Below are 22,341 nucleotides of genomic sequence, written 5' to 3'. Positions count from 1 at the left end.
ACCACCCTCCACCTCCCCTGAGCCTCCCTTCCCCCCTCAAGCCTCTCTCCCACCCGACCCCAACCTCATGACCACCTCCAGGCTGTGGCTCACCTTGTTACAGCTCCCACAGCCCCCAGAGAAACCAGCTCATCCCAGAGAGGGGCGATAAGGAGTGCCCACCCTCAGGGAAGAAGAAGGACCAAGGCCACATGGGGTCACCTGTGGACTCTTGGGTTCAGAGTGCATCCACTAACACCCGAGGGTGGTGGGACCAGAGAAAAAGTCCTGCAGTTGTGTGGGCCAGGGTGGGGATGGGTGGTGTTCGGGGTCCAGGGAAGGGACCTCAGACCTGCAGCTTCTGCAATGTGGAGAGTCTACACCACGGCTGCCAAGAGCAGAGGAGTGGGCCATGCTGCCCAAGGTCCTGCCAACTACCTTCTGTGTGCTCAATCGCTCAGTTGAGTCTGACTCTCTGTGACCCCATGGACTGTAGCCCATTGGGCTCCCCTGTCCATGGAATTTTCCAAGCAAGGATACTGGAGCGGGTTGCCATTTCCTTCTCCAGAGGATCAAACCTGAATCTTTTGTGAATCCTGCTTTGGCAGGCGGGTTCTTTACCCCTAGGAGCACCTCGGAAGCCCCAAGAACACCCCAGAGGGACCAGCCCAGGGTCACTGTGAGCTGTGATCTCCTGCTCTCAAGCCCCCAGGCTTGTCTTCAGACAGAGACCCTGCTCAGGGCAGGGTGGGGCTATGCGGGGAAGGGCTGGGCAGAGAGACCCTGACCCAACTTCCTACTGGGAGACTTCCAGGCATAACATGGGACAGGGGAGAGAGGTGCCCTCCAGCCAAGACACAGGACCGTAAGTCTGGGGGCCATCTGGACAGCTCTGGCTGGGAGGGGTGATAGCTCTGCTTTGTCACTTACCAGTATGAGCCCAACTCAGGAAGCTGAGAGGCTTCTTCCGTTACAGGGGCTACAGGAGCTGCTGCTCCTGGGGCCCCCAGCCTAAGCTGGACTGACCAGGGCCACCCTACAGTCTGAGGATTAGAGTTCTGACCAGGGTGAGAGTTCTCACCCTGGCAGAATGACAGGTGGCCAGACAGGTAATGCCAGAGTGTTGGGTCTGATCTAAAGGGGCCTGAGGTCTGCTATGCCTCCCCAAGTACTTGCCTTGTCTACAGGGGCCCTGCCCCTCAGCTCCAATCTATAAGTAGGTCAGCTGGCCCCAGACTGCCAGGGGCCACCAGACTGCAACCTCTGAGCAGCACAATGGATTCTGCATGTTTTGCTAAGCAGGGCTGGAAGGCTCATGATTACTTCCAGGAAAATGTCTAAGGAAAAAGAGGTCCTTAGGATTGATCACTGGAGAAGGGCACAGAACTCTACTGGGGAAAATGACATTTAGAAACCACAGATGTTCAACCTGTGCTGGTTTGGAGGCTGCCATGGAAGACAAGGCCCGGAGTTCTGGGTCTGGGTGCTACCTTGTCGCTCTCGGACGAGCATCACCCTTGCTGGGCAGAAGCCCCCACTGCGTAGACCCCTGACTCCATATCACCTGCAGCCAAGGCTGCTGAGCCCACGTGCCCCGGAGGAGGGGGTGCCGAGAAGCTGGGGGGAGGACACTCACATTGTCCCTTTGGTCAAAGTCGACGGAGCTGGAGACAGATGTGAGACGCTCATACCGGTCATGACTGTCCCCGTGCATAGCCGAGGCCACACTGGGGGTGGGGAGACGAGAGATCAGAGAGTGGGTGAGTCTGAGTCCCTGGGGAGCCGGGTGGAGTGGGTGGGCTCCCGTTCCAGACAAGGCACACAAAGCGCAGAGGCAGAAGCACGCAAGAGTGACTGCCCTCTCCCTGCCTCCCTTGAGCCCGCACCTTCCCCTCAGGAGCCCTGGGGGGCGCTGATGCAGGGATGGGGGGGTGGGAGGGTAAGTCTTCATCAGCACCCCATGACTGTTGGAAGGAAATCAGCGGGGCCCTGCAGTTCCAGAGCTGACCAGTGGGGGCCAGGGGAGCAGAGCCCACGCTGGGTACAAGGCAATGGTTGGGGGGGTGCGTGGTGATGGGGAAGGACAGGCTGGACCAAGAGAGCCCCAGAAGGGCCGGGGACTGGGGGGCTTGGAGGTGTCCCCCATCCTCCCCCTTCCCTGACCCCAGCAGCTGCCGCAACTCCAATGCCAGGCCTATAGACAGAGATGGTGACGGACACATAGGGCCACGCTCAGAGCTTCTCTGGCCGCCTCCCTCCCAGGCCTCCAGAGCGGGTGAGCGGGGAACCCTGGAATAGGAAGAACTAGCTGTTAGGGGGTGAGAAGCCACTGGAGACGCCCAATCTTGTCTCTGCAACCAACAGGGTGACTGTCCTGTGGGCTCCCAAGGAAGATGGCTCCTCCACCCCAGCCAACTGGGGTGGCGGACGCCCGTGTGCGCGGGGTGCACAGGGAGCCGCTTCTCCCAGGCCGGGAGCCGGAGGGAGAGATGGGGGAGTATGGCAGAGACAAGCTGGGGAGCCCCCTGCTCTGCGAAGCACACCACCTGCGTTAATCCGAACATTAGCCTGCAGAGAAGAAAATGGAAAAGAGACACCGGCAACGTGGTAGGAAGAGAAGCATGAAAGAGAAGAAAAAGGAAAGCTGGTTTAGTGGGGGCGAGGGGGCTGCTGCCCCACATACTATTCCTGTTCCACTCGGTCTCTCTCCTGCTGCCGGCGCCTGGGGACAGAGAACAGACAGGGTTAGCGGGGGCCGGGATGGGTCTCCAGGCACTGGCAAGGGACCAAGGCCCAGCTGTGGGCCCCTGTGCCGCCATGCCCGCTCTGGGACCAGTCCCTCTTCATCCCCCGCCCCCAAAGATGATGAGAGTGGGCTGACTCTCCTTCTATCCCTGAGGAGCGTGGACAAGGTATATATGTATGTGCGTGTGTGTGGGCGTCCGAGTGCACACACCAGCCTGAATGTAGGGGTAGGGGAGGGTCCCAGAGCCTTACCTGTCTGCATCTGTCACCAAGGCCAGCCGCCCGTAGTCCCAGGCCACCTTCCGGAGGATGGAGAACAAGAACAGCAGTGCCTGAGGAAGGAGGGGGTGGTTGGCAGGATGGAAGGCCATTCACCCCCTGGACTAGCTAGGAGGGCAGGGCAGAGGGGCAGGATTTTTGTCTGAGAAAAGGATGACTCTGGGTGGGATGAAGGTCTGAGGCTGAACTTGGGCTGGGTGATGGGGATTCCTACCTACAGTCAGACGCGGGGAGTCAGGGGCAGGTGGGGGAGTGGTGGGTGTTGGCCAGCTGTGATACAGGGTATGGTGCCAAGAGTGGAGGGGGGCATGTGGGCACTCACAAGGAAGCACATGAAGTCCAGAGCCAGCACGGTGGGGACGCCCCCGAACGGCAGGCCCTGCAGGACGGTGCTGCGGATGCGGGCGCTGTAGCAGTAGTCCTTGGGGTTGCTGTTGTTGAGGGCCATGGTGCCCAGCGTGGCCAGCAGGAAGGGCAGCATGCCTGCTACTGCCGCATGGTCCTCCTGGGCGGAGGGTGGGGTGGTCAGCCGGGCTCAGCCCGTCCCCGTCACGGTTCTGCTTGGGGCTTCGGCAGGGTCGGTGTAGGGAGGCGACAGTGAGGACAGATCACTGGGCTGCCTGGGTTGGGGGAAGCTCTGGCCTCTGGAGATAAGGGCCCAGGAAGGGAGGGTTGAGTCACACGGACTTACTTTCCCTGGCTCTTGGGCTCTGGGTCTGGGGAACTCAGCCTGGGTCTGGACTGGGGCGACTGGTTTTTCTAAGCTGGGAGATGTCTCTGAGTCTCTAGCAGTTCACCTCCCACCACCTCCATACACACGTGCACACACACCCGTTCTCTCCAAACAGAAACCAGCTGTCTCTGTCTCTGTATCTCTGTCTTTCTCAGGCAGGCGGCAGTGCTGAATCTGAGGGAAGATGGGGAGGGGTCTTAGGTCTGAAGATCCAAGACTAAGTGGAAGGGTCTCTAGGCCAGGGGAGGATGGGTCAGAAGCCAGTTACCTGACCCTGACTGTCTCTTCCTACCCGTGTTAGAACAATGGCATGGTTTCATCCGCTCAGTTTTCAACTCAGTTAACCACCTTCCCAGTATAACTGGCTTCAAAGTGAGATGTTCAACTTTAAAGTTGGCCATCTGTCCTCAGAGTAGGGGTCTGAGGATGGGGTCGGTGGGAAGTCTGTTAAAAAGCAGGACTTCTGCATTTGTGCCACCTGTCTCACTCAGCCCAGCCACACCTGTTTACCCTCATTCTTCTTCCTGGGCCGTGGCAGCAGCTACACCTTTCTCCCCTCTGGTTCCCTCATCTCTTTCCAATTTTCTTTGCACCTGAGTTGTAAGGACTACAATTCCCAGCGTGCCCTGCTCCTGCCCCTAGAGCAGGGCAGGATGGGAATGCCGTGCCCTGAAGCGAGCTTTTCCATTGATTGGCAAAGGAAGGAAGAATGAGCCGGGGGGCCTCTTAACCAGCCCAAGCTCCCTGTAGCCAGGGAAGTGCCCTCTGGCCTGCTTCCCTGACACTGCCAGGCTTTCAAGCCTTCAACTGTCCCAGTGGACAGGTGGGGAGGAGGAGGGAAGGGGCAGCTAGCCCTGATGCCTGGGTTCTGGAAGTGCCTGGGGACCAGCTGGGCAGGGCTCTGGGGAGGCTCCTGGGGTGGAGGAGATCTGTGGGCGCGGTTTCGTGGCCCCACCCCCAGTCCTACAGGAGGGCCCCTGGGGGCCCCTTCTGCTGACACACTGAAGCTCTGCTTTGTTGGGGGGGGGGATCCCAAGGGAAGAAAGGAAACCAGACAAAGAAAGAGAACAACAAACCCAGGATGGGTGACTGCAACTCTGGGAGCAAGCATCCCCCAGCCCCTAGGTGGCTCAGAGAGTTTCCCCTGCCCACCCACCAATCCCAGATTTTCCCCTGCCTCTTCCTAACATTTCAACTGCAGGGCAAGAGGCACCAGAGGAGAAGCTGGGGTAGTCTGTGTGTTTCACTTGGTTCCAGGGAGTCTCTGAAAAGCCTGGGTTAAGAAGGCTAAGGGAATAACTGCCCTGTGTTCTATGCCCTCCCTCTTCCTTTCCAGTCCATGTTGCCTTAAAAAAAAAAAAAATTCAGTAACTGTAGCAGGTGCCATGTATAGAGTGCCCACTGTTTCAAGAAGATATATTTTTCATTTAATCATTAACACTTTGGAGTTGGAATGTCATTCCCATTTTAAGACGAGGGCACAGGACTCAGAGAAGTTAAGTAAGTTTCCTAAAGTCACACTGCTCATAAAATAATGGACCTGGGCATCAAACCTAGGTCAACTTCTTTTTTAAAGCCTAAACACTTTTCAGGGCACCTTGATGCTTTTCCAACATGCCTAGAACAGGATGCTGTAGAAGTTTTGTGAATGCTCATTATGTGTTCTCTGGCTAGGGAACACCAGAGCACTGAGAATGCGTGTGTTTAGGTGTGTAAACTTGTGTTGATATGTGTATCTGAGTGTGTGGAGGTGGGGAGCTGGGTGACTACACGGCTGTCCTTGGAAATGAAGACAGTTGTTAGTGTCTAAGTGGAGGAGTGTATGTGGGTGTGTCTGGGAGCCTGGGTATGTAAATATAAAAAGCCCCAGGAAAGGTTAAAGGAAAGTATAGGTATCTTAGTGCTGTAATAACTGGGGGGCCTCTATACTAGTCCCCCCACCTCTAACTCCCAACTCAAACACATTTCAGAAATCGATCCAGCCCACACATACTGCTTGTCTGTCTCTGAAATTCCAAGAGAACCCAGGAGAGTAGTGAGGGTCAAGATCTGTGCTTTAGTAACTGAAATCACCATGTCCATCTGCCACCTCCTTCTTTACAGTCACAAAGCACTCCCTCCTCAGTTGCACTGCTCTTCCCACCTGCACCCTGAAGTAAGCAGGGCACACTCCCCATAGGCAGGGGAGGAGAAGTCACTCACAGGGAGGTCATAGGGCAAGAAAGGGTGGAGCCAGGGCTGGTGGCTCAGCTTGCCAGCTTGCCGACTGGGTTACTCCAAGCTCTTAATTGTGGAGGCGGGGTTGCTGGGCTGAATTTCACCCTGGGCAGCTGCTCTCAAAGGCTTCACAGAGAGCAGCTGAGAGAAGGGAAGAGACTGAGGCAGAATATTTGGGGGAGAGAGGGACATTTCATCCACTCGGCAGGGTTGTCTGAGTCAGTGGTATCCCAGAATTTCTCTGGTCTGACACTGAGGCTTTAGCTGGAAAGGTGTAGGGAGAGTGATGGAGGATTTTATTTCTAGCTCACTGAAGGTTATTTTATCATCAAGAAGTGTGTGCATGTTGGGGGGGGCAGGAAGATATAAATTAAAAGTTTTTTTTCTTAAAGAGTTACTGCTGCTGCTAAGTCACTTCAGTCGTGTCCGACTCCGTGTGACCCCATAGACGGAAGCCCACCAGGCTCCCCCGTCCCTGGGATTCTCCAGGCAAGAACACTGGAGTGGGTTGCCATTTCCTTCTCCAATATGTCAAAGTGAAAAGTGAAGTCGCTCAGTCGTGTCCGACCCTTAGCGACCCCACGGACTGCAGCCCACCAAGCTGCTCCATCCATGGGATTTTCTAGGCAAGAGTACTGGAGTGGCTTGCCATTGCCTTCTCCAGGGAAGATTTAATTTAGGACTTGGGATCATAGGAAGGCAGTGTGGTCTGTTAGGAGGAGATAAGATGGAGACTAGCTCTGTTACTATGTAACCTGGGCCTCAAGTCTTTCACTCTGTAACAAATAGACATTAACATCCTCACTCCATCCCTACCAACTTCTGAGAGATAGGCAAAAATGTATCCACAAGTGAGGATAAAAGTAGTAGGAAAAGAATGCATATATCAAATACCTATTTAATTCCTATTTTATGCCAGTACTGTTCCAAGTGCCTTACAAATATCGTCTCATTTACTCCTCATCACAACCATAGGAGGACGATGAGATTGAGAGAGGGTATATCACTTTCCCAATGACACACAGCTAGTCTGTGATAGATCTGGATATGGACTTAGGCAACCTGGCTCAAGTCTACGCTTTTAACTACAGCCCTTTGAGGCCTCAGCTAACAGAGGCATCACTTCCATCAGGAGGCTGGGGGCTGGGGATTGCCAGTTAGCTCTGGAGAAATGCCACACCCTATTTCTACCTGTTTGCCTTCCCTCTTGCTTCTAGCTCCCTGGGTTTGTGACTTCGGGTTCTGAAGCAGGTGGAGGGGACAGGCAACAGAGCCTGGTGGCTAAGAGCATGGGCTCTAGGATGAGAAAGATAATGGCTTCTGACCTGACCACATTACCTCACCACCCTGGGCCTTGGTTCCCTCATCTATAAATGGGGATAATAATTCAGTCACGTGGTTGTTTTGCGAATTACACAAGATGATTTAGGTGAAGCTCTTAGTACAGTTAAAGGCATAAATGGATTCTAAAAAAAAAAAATTAGCTATTGTTATCAATAAAGTGTGGAATGAAAGGGACTGGTTTAGTGGAGAACTGGTACAAATCAAAATAAAACAGAACTTAGTATGCTAGAACTCCTCAGTCTAGATGGGCTTCTTGTTGAGACTTAAGGGCTTAGACTGCTTTCAGGACTCAGCCAGTGAGTGACAGGGGAATGTTTCTAAACTCTTCAAACAAACTGATCCATCCCCAGCAGGCTGGCTGGGGTTGGGGGTGGGGGGAGCATGGGAGGGTGGTGATACACCAGGATGGGTCAGAAGTTCAGAGAGGAGAGCTCATTATTGATCAACTGCCAGGCAGGGTGCCAGGCTCTTTACCTGTACTATCTAGATTGATCCCCATAATTAATCTTGTAAGGAGGTGGTAGTGAGCATACTTTTTAAACTGACACTAAGATTCAGAGAAGTAACTTGTCAAGGTCACACAGCTAAAGAATGGCAGAGCTGGGATTTGAACCCAGGTCTCCAAGACTGTTATAATTGGAGGGAATTTGTAAGATGCCTAACAGGGGCTTCTTGGCTACTCACCACCTGCCTTCTGCTTTGCCACATACCTCCCCTCCGAACCAGAGGCCAAGACCCAACCGGGTGAGCCAACAGCAGGTCCCAGCATGTGCCACCTGGGGCATGCCAGGGCCTGGACCCTCTGGTACCCTGGAGGATAGTCATGCTGCCAGTACATCCCCGCTGGTAGCCCCCCACTGGCAGGGCCACTCCCCTCCTCACACGTGCCAGGGAGGCAGGACTGGGGCTCCTCCTCAGGAGGGGCTGGGGATGCAGACCCAGGGAGAGGCTGGAGAGTGGTCTTGGGTAGGAAGTTCTGGTCCTCCCCACTGTGCGCCCCCCAAACCCCTCACCCCCATCCAGGAAAGTGGAGTGCTGAGAGGCCAGTCCTCCACCCAAGGGACCCAGGCAGGTGGCAGCACAGAGCCCCAAGGGCAGCCGGCCCCTCTGACCTCTCCTCTCCACTTCCCAAGGGTCCTGATCTTTTTGGGGAAGAAGGCGCCAAAGCTTTGGGACTGTCCTCTCCCTAGGAGGTTAAGGAGGGTTAGGGACAAAGCACGCCCCCTCCCCCCAACAGGGCCTTTGCCCCACTCCGGTTCCGCGAACCAATCCTTTCCCCACCGCACCCTCCAACGCAGGCCCGGGCGGCTCATGAATGAACTGCACTGTGTGGGGCGCAAGGAGAGGACACGCTCCCGGGGCCAGTCTCCTCCCCAGCCCTCCGACCAGATCCCAGACCGGCCGAGGGCAGCGGCCGGCCTCGCGCCAGCTCTCGCGAACCCTGCCCTTGCCCGAGCCCGAACCCCCTGCGCCGGGCCGGCTTCGGGGGTACTCGGCACCCGGAGCCGGGGAAAAGATAAAAAGACGCCGAGGGCATTGGACTTGGCGACCCTGGAATCCAGAACTCGGGGGCGGGGGCGGCAGATTCCCTACAGCGGCGGCGGGCTGATCGGGAGCAGCTGGAACCCCGGAGGGGCGCGGAGGGGACGCGCACCTGGACGGGGCAGGTGGGAAGGAGAGTGGTGCTAGGGGGCCGGGGGCGGAGGTGCCACCCCTCGGATCTCTCGAGGGGTGGGGACAGAGGGCGGTGTACCTCTGGACCCCAGGCAGGGGTCGGAGGACTCACACGATAGGCTCAGGATGGTGCCGGGGTTGGGGGCTGCGCGCGGCACCCCTGGGTCCCGCGGGCCCCGGGCACCTCTGGGTCCCGCAGGAGGTTGAAAGGGAGGGGACGCGCAGCTGAGATCGGGGTTTTTCTTTAGGGTGGTGGTGGGATCCTCAAAGAAAAGAGACGGGGCTGGGGAAGGGTCGCGTACTCACCCCCAGGCGCAGACTCGGCTCCGGCTCCGAGCCCCGGGTTGGGGCGGGGCGGGGCTGGGGGAGGGGGAGGGGGAGTCGCTGGGCGGCTGGAGCTCCGGGCTCCTGCGGCGGCCGCGGCAGTGTCTGGGGGAGGGGGAGCCGGAGGAGGGAGGGGGAGCCGGAGGAGGGGGCGGGGCCGCGCAGGCCACACCCCCACGCCAGGACACGCAAGGCGCGCGCGCACCCTCAGATCACCGCCCCCCCGGCTGGGTCCGCCGCGCAGGCGCGGAGCGAGAGGCCGCGTGGGGGGGAAGGCGGCGCCCGCCCAGTGGGGCCCGCGGCGGGATATTCCTGGGCGGCGAAGGCGGTATGGAGTGTGTCTGGGGGGAAGGGACGTCACGCTCCTGACTTTCTGCTTCCCGTCTTCCTTTCTTCCCGGCTGGAGCTGTGGCGCGCTCCCCCGGGGTGGGTGAGGAAGGGCCGGAGTGCGGGGATCGTGGGCCTTCTAGGGGCAGAGGGTCCCTACCGGGAGGGAGGCCCCTGACCTGGACCCTGCTCCCTCCCGCTCTCCGAGGGCGGCCCCGCTCTCTGGGGCCTCTGAGACCCCGCTCACCTGCTTTTTCTGGGGCTGGGGCGGGTTGCCGCCAGGCTTCACGAGGTGGCCTAGGCCGATCAGTCTGGCGCGGTTTGTCTTATTTCTCTCGTTCTCCCTTTTCTTTCCCGACTTGGGTCTGGAGATGACTTTGTGACTCTTTTGCCCTGCGTTTCTCTGGTGTGGAGAGTGACTCCACCGCTTTCACAGTCATGCCGATGAGTGGCTCCCCCGGCTCCAGGGGGTTCCCTGGTTTCTCATTTCACCCGAGGCTGCATCTGCCAGGGATTAAGACTGAAAAGCTGAGAGAGAGAGAGGGGTGTGTGTGTGTGTCTGCGCGTGTGCATAACTCCTGTATGTTACCCACAAAATAGATGACAAAGACATACGGAATACCAACTTGTTCGTTTAATTGTGGGCTCATGAAAGGCTTTCTTCCCTTCCAGCTTGCGGACAGAAGGGAAATACTGCTTTACGTGGTGGGCAGTAAATGAACTTTGCCACCCTAAGAGTTTGATGGACAGAATTTATAAAGAGGCTAATAAAATAGCATATGATGGAGTCACTTTGGGTTACTGGGGGAAAGCTGAAAAGTTGGGAGATACTTGTGGGATTGCTGGACAGAAAATGGGCACTGCCTATTTGGTTGTGGTTGGTTAGTATGTCTGCTCTCTGCTGGGTTTTTCAAGGGCTCATTAGTAGCTTGTGGAAGGCGCTGGTAAGGTTTACATGCAGTTCAAACTGAATTCCCATTCCAACTGTGCCATTGGTTAGTTGGAAATCAATTTAGTGGATCATGGCCATCATTTAAGAAAAAGTGAAGAAGAATAGAAAATATCAAGTGCATTGTACTTAGGAAGGATAAGTATTGTTTCTGGACACCTGCTTCAAGTATACACAGGTGAAAGTGTGTGTGAGTATATTAGGAGGTGTGATACAATGTGTTTCTGTGTGTCACAAAAGTTTGAAGTGCGTTGATTTCCTATGTTCTCCTGTTTGTGGTCTTGCCTTCATCAACCTGAGTTTTCAGTCATTTAAATTGTGAGGATGCAGTCAAGACAGCAGGGATATGTAGCACGGAGCAGGGTAAGTTGGTTTTTTCAGGGAGGCTGTGTTAGAGGAAAATTCACTCTTCACTCATGTAATTATGTACAATGGAAGAAAGAGGATTTTGTTGGAGTAGGAAATGTTCGGAGAAGGCAATGGCAAGCCACTCCAGTACTATTGCCTAGAAAATCCCATGTATGGAGGAGCCTGGTAGGCTGCAGTCCGTGGGGTCGCTAAGGGTCGGACACGACTGAGCGACTTCACTTTCACTTTTCACTTTCACACATTGGAGAAGGAAATGGCAACCCACTCCAGTGTTCTTGCCTGGAGAATCCCAGGGATGGGGGAGCCTGGTGGGCTTCTGTCTATGGGGTCACACAGAGTCGGACATAACTGAAGTGACTTAGCAGCAGCAGCAGCAGCAGGAAATGTTACTTAGGAAGGATAGAAAGGGAGATAGGGTTAAACCATGTATGGCAGACTGCCTGGTGGAAGGAATCTTGGTAGGCTTGGATTCTGGGAGCTGCTTTGGGTAGGAGCAAGCAGTCTGGGTGACAAGGAATCTTCTCTTTGTGTTGTTGTTTTTCCCTTTGTGGAATTGTCCATTTTACCCTTAGAGCTTCTTGGATGTGTATTTCCTATGGAATTTTTTTACATATTGTGTTGATTTTATGGTTGTAGAGCTGGTGTGATCCCTGCCGAGTAGCACTTGTAATGGGTATCTGGAAAGTGGAAGTGGAGCCCATGTTACCTGGTTTGGGGACCCCTGAGGATTACTAGAAGGTATTTCTCATGTATTATTATCTTTTTAATAATGCAGTTAGGTATGTTAACATGTGGTGGATTCCTGATCAGTTTCTGCCTGTGCCTAGTTAAGGGTCACCACATATTAACAGAGGAAACATTTCAGAAAGCCCGAATTGAGAACTGAATTGAGTACCCTGTGGAATACATGAAGGGACAACGGCCAGAAAGTTTTATTATTGCCCCTAAATATGAATGGCACAAACCTTCCCTGGAATTCATATTTCAGAAGGGAGCCTGTTGGGCACTGAACATAATTATTTAGACTCTCCTCAGCATTTAGCATCTTACATGATGCTAGAGGCCTTTGAAGCCTGTCTCACCCCACTCTTGTCTTGGTGTTATGACACCTGGACCCACATAAGATGGATTTTCCTGTTGTTTTTGTTACTGGAATAGTTTTTATGGCCATGAAGGGGCTTGGGGGGGTCTCAGAAATCAGGTTACAATTGATCTTCCTTTTTGGAAGCTGACAGTTTGTTCTGGGTTGTGGCTCACCCTGGTGCAATTTTACACGTGTGTTAACAATCACAACCAGCTTGTGTGAGAAGGCCATGATTCAGATCCCAGAAACGCTGCTCTGGGTCAGGAAATATTCTCTTTTCTTAAGAAAGGTGCCAGGGGACTTCCCTGGTGGTCCTGTGGTTGAGAATCTGCCTTGCAATGCCTGAGACACTGGTTTCATCCCTGGTCTGGGAACTAGGATCATGGGTGATGTGTAACAGCTAAGGCCGTGTACAGTAACTATGCAGCCAGATAAATAAATTAAAGCAAAAAAAGGTGCCAGGTAGCCTGTTATTCCCCAGTGAAACACAACTGAGAATGGGGAAGTTTCCTTATCAAAAGCTTAAAAAAAAGTCTATGTCATTAGAAAAGAGGGCGCACTTTTCCATATCTACCTTTTAAAAAGCATTATGAATTTATTTGGCTGTGCTGGTCTTGGTTCCTGTGCAGGCTTTCTCTTGTTGTAATTGAGCTTCTCATGGTGGTGGCTCCTCTCGTTATGGAGCACAGGTTCTAGGGCACAAAGACTTCAGTAGTTTGGGCACGTGGGCTTAGTCGTGGCTTCCAGGCTCGAGAGCACAGGCTCAGTAGTTGTGGCATGGTGCATGGGCTTAGTTGCTCCAAGGCACGTGGGATCTTCCCAGACCAGGGATGGAACCTGTATCTCCTGCATTGACAGGTGGGTTCTTATCCATGGCGCCGCCAGCGAAGCCCTTCTATGTCTGCCTGAAGCGGAAACACACTTTCCGGACTGAGTGACCTTTGACACCCAGAGTGTTGCCCTGAGAAGCGGGGAGTGAGGCTGTTCTCCCTGGTCAGAATCCAGAGAGGGGTTCCCCTACTTGAAAACAGTCCCTTCTGTGAGTGGAGCTGAAACACTGATTTGCATGCCCCCTTGCTCTTGCCAGTGACCCCTGCTTGACAGAGTCACTGAGGCCTGGAGAAGCGGACTCCAAGGTCATCGACTTGGCAGGGGATGAGGGGAGGCGGGGGCGGAGGAGGTACCTTTCCTTTGGGCTTTTCACCCTACCCCCGCCCCTTGCCTGCCAGTCTGACATCTCCATAAACCTAGCTCCTTGCCACTGCCTTGGTAGAGGTGATTAAGTAGAATTTAACTTTGCCTTGTACAGTTTTTCTCAGTCTGACCATACCAAGAGTGCTGCAAACTTCTGGAACTATGAGTTTGCACACCTGTGAGGTGGGGATGGCAGGGGATCAAAGCTAGAATAGATTGAAACCTACATATTGAAAACCCAACTTGAATAATCAAGAGCTGTCAGATATTTTTAAGAACCAAGATTTTAAATACTCCTGTAACAAAGTGGAACAAACAAATATACAAGTTAATAAACACATATAGGTAAATAAACAGAGAAAAGAACCCTGGAAATGTTTTTTTCTTTGTGAGTCAGCTTGAGAACTGGACGGAATTCCCTGGTGGCTCAGGGGTTAGGATGCCAAGCTCTCACTGCTGAGGGCCTGGGTTCAGACCCTGATCAGGGAACTAAGATCCCACAGGCTGTGCAACTTCTCGGAAAAGAACATACCCCACACAGTCCAAGTACTCCTTCTCCTCTCTCAAAGCTGCCACGTGATCTTTTAAAATTCAAAACAGTTGTCTTTATTTTCAATAGATATCTCCTCTACACACAGCACAGCCCATGACCAACTCTGAAGCTGATTCTGATACATCTGCAAAGGTGTGAGTTTTCACAGTTGCTACTATCAAGAAGCAAACATCCAGGACTTCCCCAAAAGAAAAAAAGAAAATGGAGAGTTGGGGTCCTCATTGGTAGCCGTGGTAGAAACAGCACATCGAGCTATTGAGGGATGTTTGCTTCTTTTTAAAAAAAATTTTTGGCTACGCTGCATGGCATGTAGGATCTCAGTTCCCCAGTCAGGGGTCGAACCTGTGCCCCCTGCAGTGCAAGTGCAGAGTCCTAACCACAGATGTGGCAGCTTTGAGAAAGGAGAAAGAGTACTTGGACTGTGTGGGGTATGTTCATTTCTGTAAAGTTTATTATTGGTTAAAGCAGCACTTTACCTGCCCAGGTATTGTGCAGGGTGTAGTAGAAACAGCTTTCTACCCTTCTTCCGTTCCTAGGACAAATCGTTTAGCAGTTCTGACTTAACTTCTCCATTTGCAAAACGGCACTCTGTTGACCCTTCAGAACTGTTCAGCATCCTTGGTGGAATCACCCCTCAGAAGGTTGCTCTTTGTCATCCGTCTTTGTGTTTCCATTGGGTGTTCAGGAATGAAGTCAACCAAGAAAGTGATCTGTGTGAAAATACTTTGAGAACTGTGAGATGGTGTATAAACTACTGAAAGAGACTTCTTCTCCAGCAAAATAGTAATGAGTATTTAAGCAACAGATAAGAGTACCTTTTGATCCAGAATGATTGGGGTGAAACCTGCAGGAGATGGGAGGAGCTGTCTGCATGACAGGGTGAAGGGTCCAAGGAGGTCTCTCTCTCTCTCTCTTTTTTTTTTTTTTTGATTTGTTGAAGCTGCCAGGCCTCAGTGTTTTCCTGCTTTAGTGAAGAACGATATTTATATCTTTATGCTAGGCAGTTTGTCTGTTTTGTGGCTGGACCTTGCATTTAATTTCTCTTAGTGTTTTTCACTTCTTCCGCTTACTAACAGAATCTCCTTTAAACTGTCATTTGTGATTGTGCTGAACTCTGTTTTCTCTCTTCTTTAGAACCCAGACCTAAAGAGGGAAATCCTTAGGGTAGAAACAATGTATAAAGGTACATGGATCTGTGATACTAAGTACAATATTTTGCTGATCCTAAAGCTCAAGTTGGAGAAGGAAATGGCAACCCACTCCAGTATTCTTGCCTGGAGAATCCCATGGACGGAGGAGCCTAGTGGGCTACAGTCCACGGGGTCGTAAAGAGTTGGACACGACTGAGCGACTTAACTAACTAACTAACTAAAGCTCAAGTAGGTTTCCCAGGTGGTGCTAGTGGTAAAGAACCCACCTGCCATTAAAGGAGACAAGAGACACTGGTTCGATCCCTGGGTCAGGAAGATTCCCTGCAGGAGGGCATGGCAAACCACTACAGTACTCTTGCCTGGAGAATCCCATGGACAGAGGAGCCTGGTGGGCTACAGTCCATGGGGTTGCAAAGAGTCGGACACGCCTTAAGTAACTTAGCACGCACGCATGCAAAGCTCAAGTAATAGTACTTGCTAGCTTTCTACAAAGCATCCCTCTGCTTTTTTAGTTCAGTCTGTCCGTATTAAAATTAGCTAAAAATGAGCTCTCAGTTTCTAGGAAGCTCCCCCATGCCAGTGGAAGGCTGAATGAAGGGTACAGGAAAGACCACCAACCCTCCGATATTGAGTCTTTCTAGACCTGGAGGGTGAATTGCAATTGCAGGTAAATAGTATTCATTTAATAGATACTCACTGAGCTCCATTTATGTGCCTGGCACTGATGTAGGTCCTGAGCAGGCAGCTCTGGACAGGGCAGGCACCGTTCCTGCCCTCACAGAGTCCAGTGGGAACCACCCTAACCCGAAGTGATGCTAAGTGAAAAACTCACCTGTGTGTCCCTGAAATCTGCAGTCTTCCCTGACCTCCACAGCTGAAGGGAGAGCTTAAACCAGGATGGAAAATAATCATGACTCTTGGGTTATATTAAGTAATTTCTCTCTGTCTCTCTCGTCTTCTTCCTCTTGCCCTCCCCATTCCCCCACCACCAGAGGTTGTGATTCATGTGCTAAACCTGGAGGACAGTACTCCGTGCTGACCAGGAAGCTGCCTGAAAAGCCATCTCTGGCACCATAGTCTTCCGAATACTTAGCCTCCTCGGAGTGAGAGTGCAGAGGAGGAAATACCATTGGAGTTAGCTTCCTGTGCAAACACAGGACTCAGAATAATGTTGTTTGTGAAACAGAGCAGTATATATAGTCTGATCTGAAGTGGATCAGGACCTGTGTCTACAGGATGGATTTATCCTAAGAAATAACATCAAAGTCAGTCAGAGTTGCTGTGAAGTAAATTACTGCCTCCATCACTCCTCCCTGATCTGAACCAGTTGTTCAGTGGTGGGATGAGGTGTTTTTCCACAGTGGGCAGTGATGGCGCCAGGCCCAGGAGATGATTCCAGGGGCCTCTAGACGTGGCATGGGCTTATCCTCCCACGACTACACCATGGGTCTGCTAAAGCCTGTTTGCATGTGATGTGTGGGTTCCTGATAAACAGATAAGATTTCCCTGTGTGGAGCTATGGGTGGGGGAATCTGTCTATTGGCTACCTCATTTATTTTATTCATTAAATATTTATTGCATTCCCTCTCTGTGAGGACCTGATGGGATCTTTTGCTGGGGTGGCTGTGGAGGGGACCACAGCTTTTTTTTTTTATTAATATACAAATATGTTTGGTTCTTTTATGCTTTCAAGTTCATAGGAATGCTTACTGCTGTCCACTGGATGTCTTTAAGTCCTTTGGGTCTGGAGTTCACTATCAGATCCACTAAAGACTTAGTGAAAAGTCTCTGAATTGGGCCTTTTCTTGTGAAAATGGAGGTGCTCCCTGGAAATAGGAATGTGTTACTCTTGTGTTTGAGGGCAGTACAAATGATCTTGTGTGTGTGTGTGAGTCCTGAATTCCTGTAGAGAATTCAGATACCATGTTTTCAAGATCTCTGTGGTCTCTGAGTTTTGGATAGTGAGTAGCAAGAACTGGAATGTTAAGGGATATCAGCCTTATAAAAAAAAAATCCAAATATATTCCACATCTGAGTTTGGTGACGAAAGTTGGAGCCACGGAGTCCCTTGGCACAGACGCCCTGATGTCCTTGGTGTGCAGGAGGGGCGGCAGCGGATGCTGCAGCCTCATACAGAGCTGCTTGGAGGAGGTGTGTTTGGAGCCAAGGCTGCTGAGTTGGGCAGAGATGAGCCCAGAGGGTGGGGGTTGCTTTGAGCAAGGCGCAGAGAGGCGGCTGGGGTGTGATTTGCGTACAGACTGCCCTGCAGGCTTCCAGGAGCTGCCTTGAATGGGAGAGTTTGTTATTCCCAAGGCAGGGAAAATTCTGGGAAGCCCCTAGGCTCCTCTGCACTTGGACTCCCTTGAGTACCATGGAGGAAATGGTGCCGAGTGGAGAGACTGGGTGTTGCAATCCTCAGGAGAGGGAATGTGGGTGCCGCTGGGCTTGCTTGGGGATTCTGAGGAGCCTCTTTTCTCCCAGGAGAGCGAGCAGGGGCCCCAGAGTGAGATGGGGAGGCTTGGCCGAGACTGGATGCAGCGGCAACCTGGACCAGAAGGACTGCTTTTCAGAGCTCTTTTTAAAAAAAAAAAAAAACGGCAATTTTCCATTATTGTTCAGTGTGTGGAGCTCTTCTTGCCACCTACACTACACATTGTCTTCAAAACCTAAATCGGATAAAAGTGAATAAGTTTCACCTGCTGTTTGTCTATGTTTCAGTTGACTCAGCAAGCACTGAGTTGGTTGGGGCTGAGTAAAACATGCCTGTGATAACAGTGTTCCCGATGGAACAAAGATGATCTAATGATTGGAAAAATATTAACATTTAAATTGAAGTTACCACGTTAACTCCACTGAATAAGAGAGTGTGGGTTCAGGAAGCCAACTACTGCCGTTCAGATTTCAGCTTTTGTCACTCCTGGCTGTGCAACTTGAGCATATTATCTAACTTCTCTGGACCTCATTTCCTCAAGTATAAAGTGGGGTGAATAATAGTGCCTATTTCATAGTTTTGGGGAAACCTAGATGATAATGGAAAGCACTGAGACACAGTATAACTACTCTACCGAATACATTTTCATAAAGAAAGCAAGCAGAAAAAGGCCAGGTGACCCCCAAAGTTGTTCCTCGCCCTGAGCCCCCGTGTGAAGTGGGCTTTGTACAGCAGAGGGAGACCACACAGTGTGGAGGAAGACCCCTGGGCTAGAGCTGGGTCCGCTTCTGGTTCTGCTTGTGCCCTTGGCTAGTTATGGGGCTTAATGCAAGTCCCCCTCTCTCTCTGTTATCTCAGTTTCCTCATCTGCAAAACGGATGTGATATGATGAACGATGATGATGGAGAGGGCTCATAGGTATTGAGTGTGGACATCGGGCTCCGTGTTTTGTGTGCTTTACCTTGCAACTGCCCTGTGAGCAGGTGTTGCTGGTGGGGAAACCCCGAGTTACAGTTGGGGAAGCCGAAGCTCATAGTTCCTTGTCCAGGGCCATGGAGCTGTGAAGGTAAAGCTGGTGTCATCTGATAGTCTTTGATTCTGTGTGTCAGTTGTTAATAGTTCTATAAGTTGACCATCTTCTTTTGCATGTAATTTTCTGATCATTTGGGCCACTCTTCCTTGGGTGGTCTTAAGGAAACACTGGAGAATAAGCGTGAGGTTTGAGGTTAAATCATAGTTAATAAGCATTTCTGGAGTGTTTAGGTGTTTCTGTGAAAGTAAATAGTGAGTTTTCCCCACCTTTATTAAATAAAATCTTATCTAAGGTGCTTTGAACTTAGGCAAGGCAGAGCTATGTGTAAATACTACAGTGGTAGAGGCTTTCTCAGCAGAGCTCTTGAATGAGGCCCTCTATGGCCAAACATTTGGGTGGAAAACAGGCATGTTTTGCAGCTGGGATTACCAGCTGGTTGTAGGTTTTTCTTAACTATTCCCCTCCCTGACACCCAGGTATTGTGGAAACCTGGGGATGGGCCATACTTTTTGGTGCTGGGAGCCACGGGGTTGCGGTTCTGCAAGCTGGAGTCACAGTGTTGGACTGGCGTTTACATTGTTTTATCGACCTTGTTCTCCCAAACCCCACTTTCAGCTGCCGTGTGGAGCAGGTAGTTTCCCTGTGTCATGCTGTCATTTGGGAGACTGAGCCAAATAGAGACCGAGGTCACTGGCTTGGCAAGGGCGTCCTTTGCACTGCTTTGCTAGCCCTGAGCTGTCCAGGTGTCTGGCTTTTACATTTGAGGGAAAGGTGATGTGGTGGTGGACAACCTGGGTGGTTCCTCCAGGTAATCTGCTCTCCTCCAAGGAGTGAAAGTTCTGAGTTCAAGAGGCACTTGAGTGCCAACAAGGGACCAGTGTCCTCTGTGGAGGATGTGGGAAGTGGTCCCTGCCTGGCTGTGTCCCATGGGATTTCTTTTTTCCTCCTGCCCGTGGAAGTGATGTCATGGTGAAGGCACTCACTGTGCTCTTGTGTTACCCACAACGAGAACTGCTGCGGGCCATTCCAGCCCTCTGACCCCAGTTAGAATATGAATCAGCAAAACTGTCGCTGGAGTTCATCTAATCATCTGCCTATCTTTTAACCACTAAGATTTATATTTAGTGACTAATGATCTTGTGCTCAAAGTGCCATCTCCCACACAAGTCCCCAGTAGTCTTTAAAAAACAAAACAAAAACCAAATACACCGAACTACTGGCTCTCTGAGTGAGGACACTGACTTAGAAATAAACCCTTGCCCCTCTCTTTCCCTGCAGGCGTTGCCATCTTGGGATCCCATGGCTTTCTCTAGTGGGCTCTGGGGACCCTGCATCCACATGAGCAGAGCATTCAGCCAGCGCTGTTTCAGGTAACTTTTCCTAATGAGTTCTTCAAGCTGTGTCTTTGAGTAAGTCTCCCATCAGGACTGGGCATTGTGGTGACTAGAGTGGCAGTGGACACTCAGGGAGGTGGGCTTGGGGTCCGGGGAGACTAAAGGAATAGATGGAGCTGGGGTTTGGGCAGCCCAGGTGATGCGGGGGGTAGGTAAAGGGGCGATGGTGCTGTTGAGGATGGGACTGGGAATGGACCCAGAGGAAGATGAAACCTCCATGCCTACCAGACTCTTCCAGTGAATCTACTGTCTCTTGACCCTGTTTCCTAAGTGCATTAAAACCTTCTCTTTTAAGAATAAATATCTATATATTTATGTGTATAACTGAATAACTTTGCTGTGCATGTGAAATTAACACATTGTAAATCAACTCTACTACTTCAGTTTAAAACATATATATAAGTGAATAAAAGTAGAGGGCAAAACCCTTCTCTTTTAAAAATGAAATATATGTATTTTTACATCACAGGCTTATTACCACTCTAGCATGATGAAAGTGTGGCAGCCTCCCCCTTCCCGTTTAGATGCTAAGCCAGGGCAGAGAGTGCAGGTTGCATTCCTGTTGGCAAACATGCCTTTTGGCCCTGTTTGTGCACTCATTCTGCAAGCGTTTACTGAGCCCTGTGCCTGGGTTTGGTCATAGAGAGATGAATAAGACTTGCTTCCTGCCCTGGCAGGGTTCTCACAGTTGGCCATGGGAGCAAAGTTGGAAACAAATAACTCTGAGAAAAATGTGACCAGTATAATAATAGAGGCTTGTACAGTTCTTTGGAAGGCTCAAGACAGGGGCTGCTAATAGAGGAGGAAGAGGGGAGACGGGGGAGGAGGCAGACAGAGGCCGCCTTCCTGGAAGGGACATGGGGGCGGGCCCTGTCCAGAGAGGGCTGTGAGGCTGGGCCGGCTTGGAGAGCTCCGTGGGTTCCCGGCCCCAGGGCTCAGAGCAGATGTGAGTGGCAGGGGGTGGAGGACCTGAGAAGACAGGTACGTTAGGACCAGGTTGTTGACAGTGCAGACCCGGGGAACCACTGAACAGTCCTGAGCAAGGGAGTGGCCTCCATTTATATTCTAAAAAGAGGTCTTGGTTGGCAGAGTGAGGTGCGCAGGGAGCCGGTTAGGACACGAGCATAGGTTTGGTGTAAGAGTGTGAGCTGCTGGATGAAGGAATTTGTTGACGGGGAGGAGGGGAGGGTCAGAGGTGTTCAGGAGGTGGCGCCAGTCGATGTTGGATGGAGAGAGGTTTATGGCTTGCAAGCCAGAGTTTCTGGAGAAGCCACTGCCTAGGCAGAAAGCCGACCAGCCGGAGGAGGCTTGCCGGGGAGGCGATGAGGTCACCGTGGGACCGACTGAATTTGCAGCCTCTGTAGGACACTCGAGGAGCTTGGAGTGTAACTACAGGACTGGAAGATAGGCGAGGCATGGGGCTGGAGATGGAGTTTGTTAGTCGGAAACAACAGGAATAGATGACATCGCCCAGGGCAGGCATGCAGAACGAGAGAAGAGGACCCGGGTCACCCCAGAGTCCTGGTGGCAGAGGAAACTGGGACTCCACTGTCATCAGGTGGCTTGATGGGAGCTCATTTGCCTTTAATAGTACTCTTTCTAGGGGGGGAAATTAAAAGATTGTTAGCTTATTTTCAATTTCTGCTGTGCTGTGTCAAGGGACTCCTTGGGCATACATACCCACTCGGATCTAATGGTTCCCAGCACCATGCAGATGGGACATCTGGGAGTCAGTGTTTTCTGGGGGAGCAGGTTTTGCAGGCTTGGCAGGGGCAAGGCCTGGCCTGTTAGATATTCCCTAATCCTCCAAGGCCTGTTGGAAACCAGAGGCTTTAAATTAGGGCTGCCATGCCGTTCACTGTAACAGAATATTGGGTCCCCTTTAGAACCCATCCAGATCAAGGTCCTGACCCGGCAGCAGAAGCAGTAAGAAACTTCTTACAGTGAGGATGCCGCCCACGTCAGGGCCTTGCTGACGTGTGCGCTGCCAAGCCGGGCCTGGCAGAGGCCGCTATGCCCTGACCGGCAGAGCTGCAGGCCTCAGACTTTCTTCCTCTTCCACCAGCACCACCAGCAGCCATGGCGCAATTCAGAAGATGACGCGGGTGCGCGTGGTGGACAACAGCGCCCTGGGGAGCACCCCTTACCATCGCCCTCCTCGCTGCATCCACGTCTATAACAAGAACGGGGTGGGCAAGGTGGGCGACCGGATCCTGCTGGCCATCAAGGGGCAGAAGAAAAAGGCGCTCATCGTGGGGCATCGCATGCCTGGCCCCACAATGACCCCCAGGTTTGACTCCAACAATGTGGTCCTCATCGAGGACAACGGGAACCCGGTGGGGACCCGAATCAAGACACCCATCCCCACCAGCCTCCGCCAGAGGGAAGGCGAGTTTTCCAAGGTGCTGGCCATCGCTCAGAACTTTGTGTGAGCGGAGCCCAGGCGCCGGCTGCGGGGGCTCGTGGATGGAGCCGTTCTGAGAACTGTGCCTCTGCTGAGAGGGAGCCCGGGAACAGTGTCCTGTGGGAAAATAAACGCTTCCGTGTATGTCTCTTCCTGA

The 22,341-nt window shown here is 52.1% G+C and overlaps 2 protein-coding genes across 10 annotated transcripts in view; one reads left to right on the top strand and one right to left on the bottom strand.

Annotated features, from left to right (window-relative positions):
• Nucleotides 1–10,008, bottom strand: part of TMEM63B (transmembrane protein 63B) — a 25,029-nt gene extending 15,021 nt beyond the window's left edge. The window contains exons 1-6 of one of the 4 annotated variants that reach the window (XM_055406246.2): nt 9,870–10,008; nt 3,835–3,910; nt 3,326–3,508; nt 2,977–3,056; nt 2,663–2,701; nt 1,616–1,706 (exon numbers count right to left, since the gene is read on the bottom strand). In XM_055406246.2, coding sequence (XP_055262221.1) covers nt 1,616–1,706; nt 2,663–2,701; nt 2,977–3,056; nt 3,326–3,484 — 369 coding nt within the window. In that variant the 5' untranslated portion in view covers nt 3,485–3,508; nt 3,835–3,910; nt 9,870–10,008. Of the gene's footprint in view, nt 1–1,615; nt 1,707–2,662; nt 2,702–2,976; nt 3,057–3,325; nt 3,509–3,834; nt 3,911–9,277; nt 9,418–9,869 lie in introns of those variants that run through there. The other 3 variants (XM_055406244.2, XM_055406245.2, XM_055406247.2) reach the window with 3 other exon arrangements.
• On the top strand, nt 8,943–22,341 carry MRPL14 (mitochondrial ribosomal protein L14). 6 transcript variants are annotated; one of them, XM_055406250.2, is made up of 4 exons: nt 9,609–9,623; nt 11,577–11,678; nt 19,665–19,756; nt 21,846–22,341. In XM_055406250.2, the coding sequence occupies exons 3-4, from the start codon at nt 19,686–19,688 to the stop codon at nt 22,210–22,212; spliced, it is 438 nt and encodes a 145-aa protein (XP_055262225.2). In that variant the 5' UTR covers nt 9,609–9,623; nt 11,577–11,678; nt 19,665–19,685; the 3' UTR covers nt 22,213–22,341. The 6 variants fall into 6 exon arrangements, with proteins under 6 accessions (XP_088687545.1, XP_055262223.2, XP_055262224.2 ...); XM_088831419.1 differs by lacking the exons at nt 9,609–9,623; nt 11,577–11,678 and adding an exon at nt 8,943–8,964; XM_055406248.2 differs by lacking the exon at nt 11,577–11,678 and having other exon boundaries at nt 9,496–9,623.

The sequence above is a fragment of the Moschus berezovskii genome, chromosome 23, assembly GCF_049115385.1.
Source record: "Moschus berezovskii isolate FMDL1 chromosome 23, NW_MosBer_1.0, whole genome shotgun sequence".
In the NCBI taxonomy this organism is placed as follows: Eukaryota; Metazoa; Chordata; class Mammalia; order Artiodactyla; family Moschidae; genus Moschus; species Moschus berezovskii.
The sequence above is the reverse complement of the archived record's forward strand: the minus strand, read 5'-3'. Positions and strand labels throughout refer to the sequence as shown.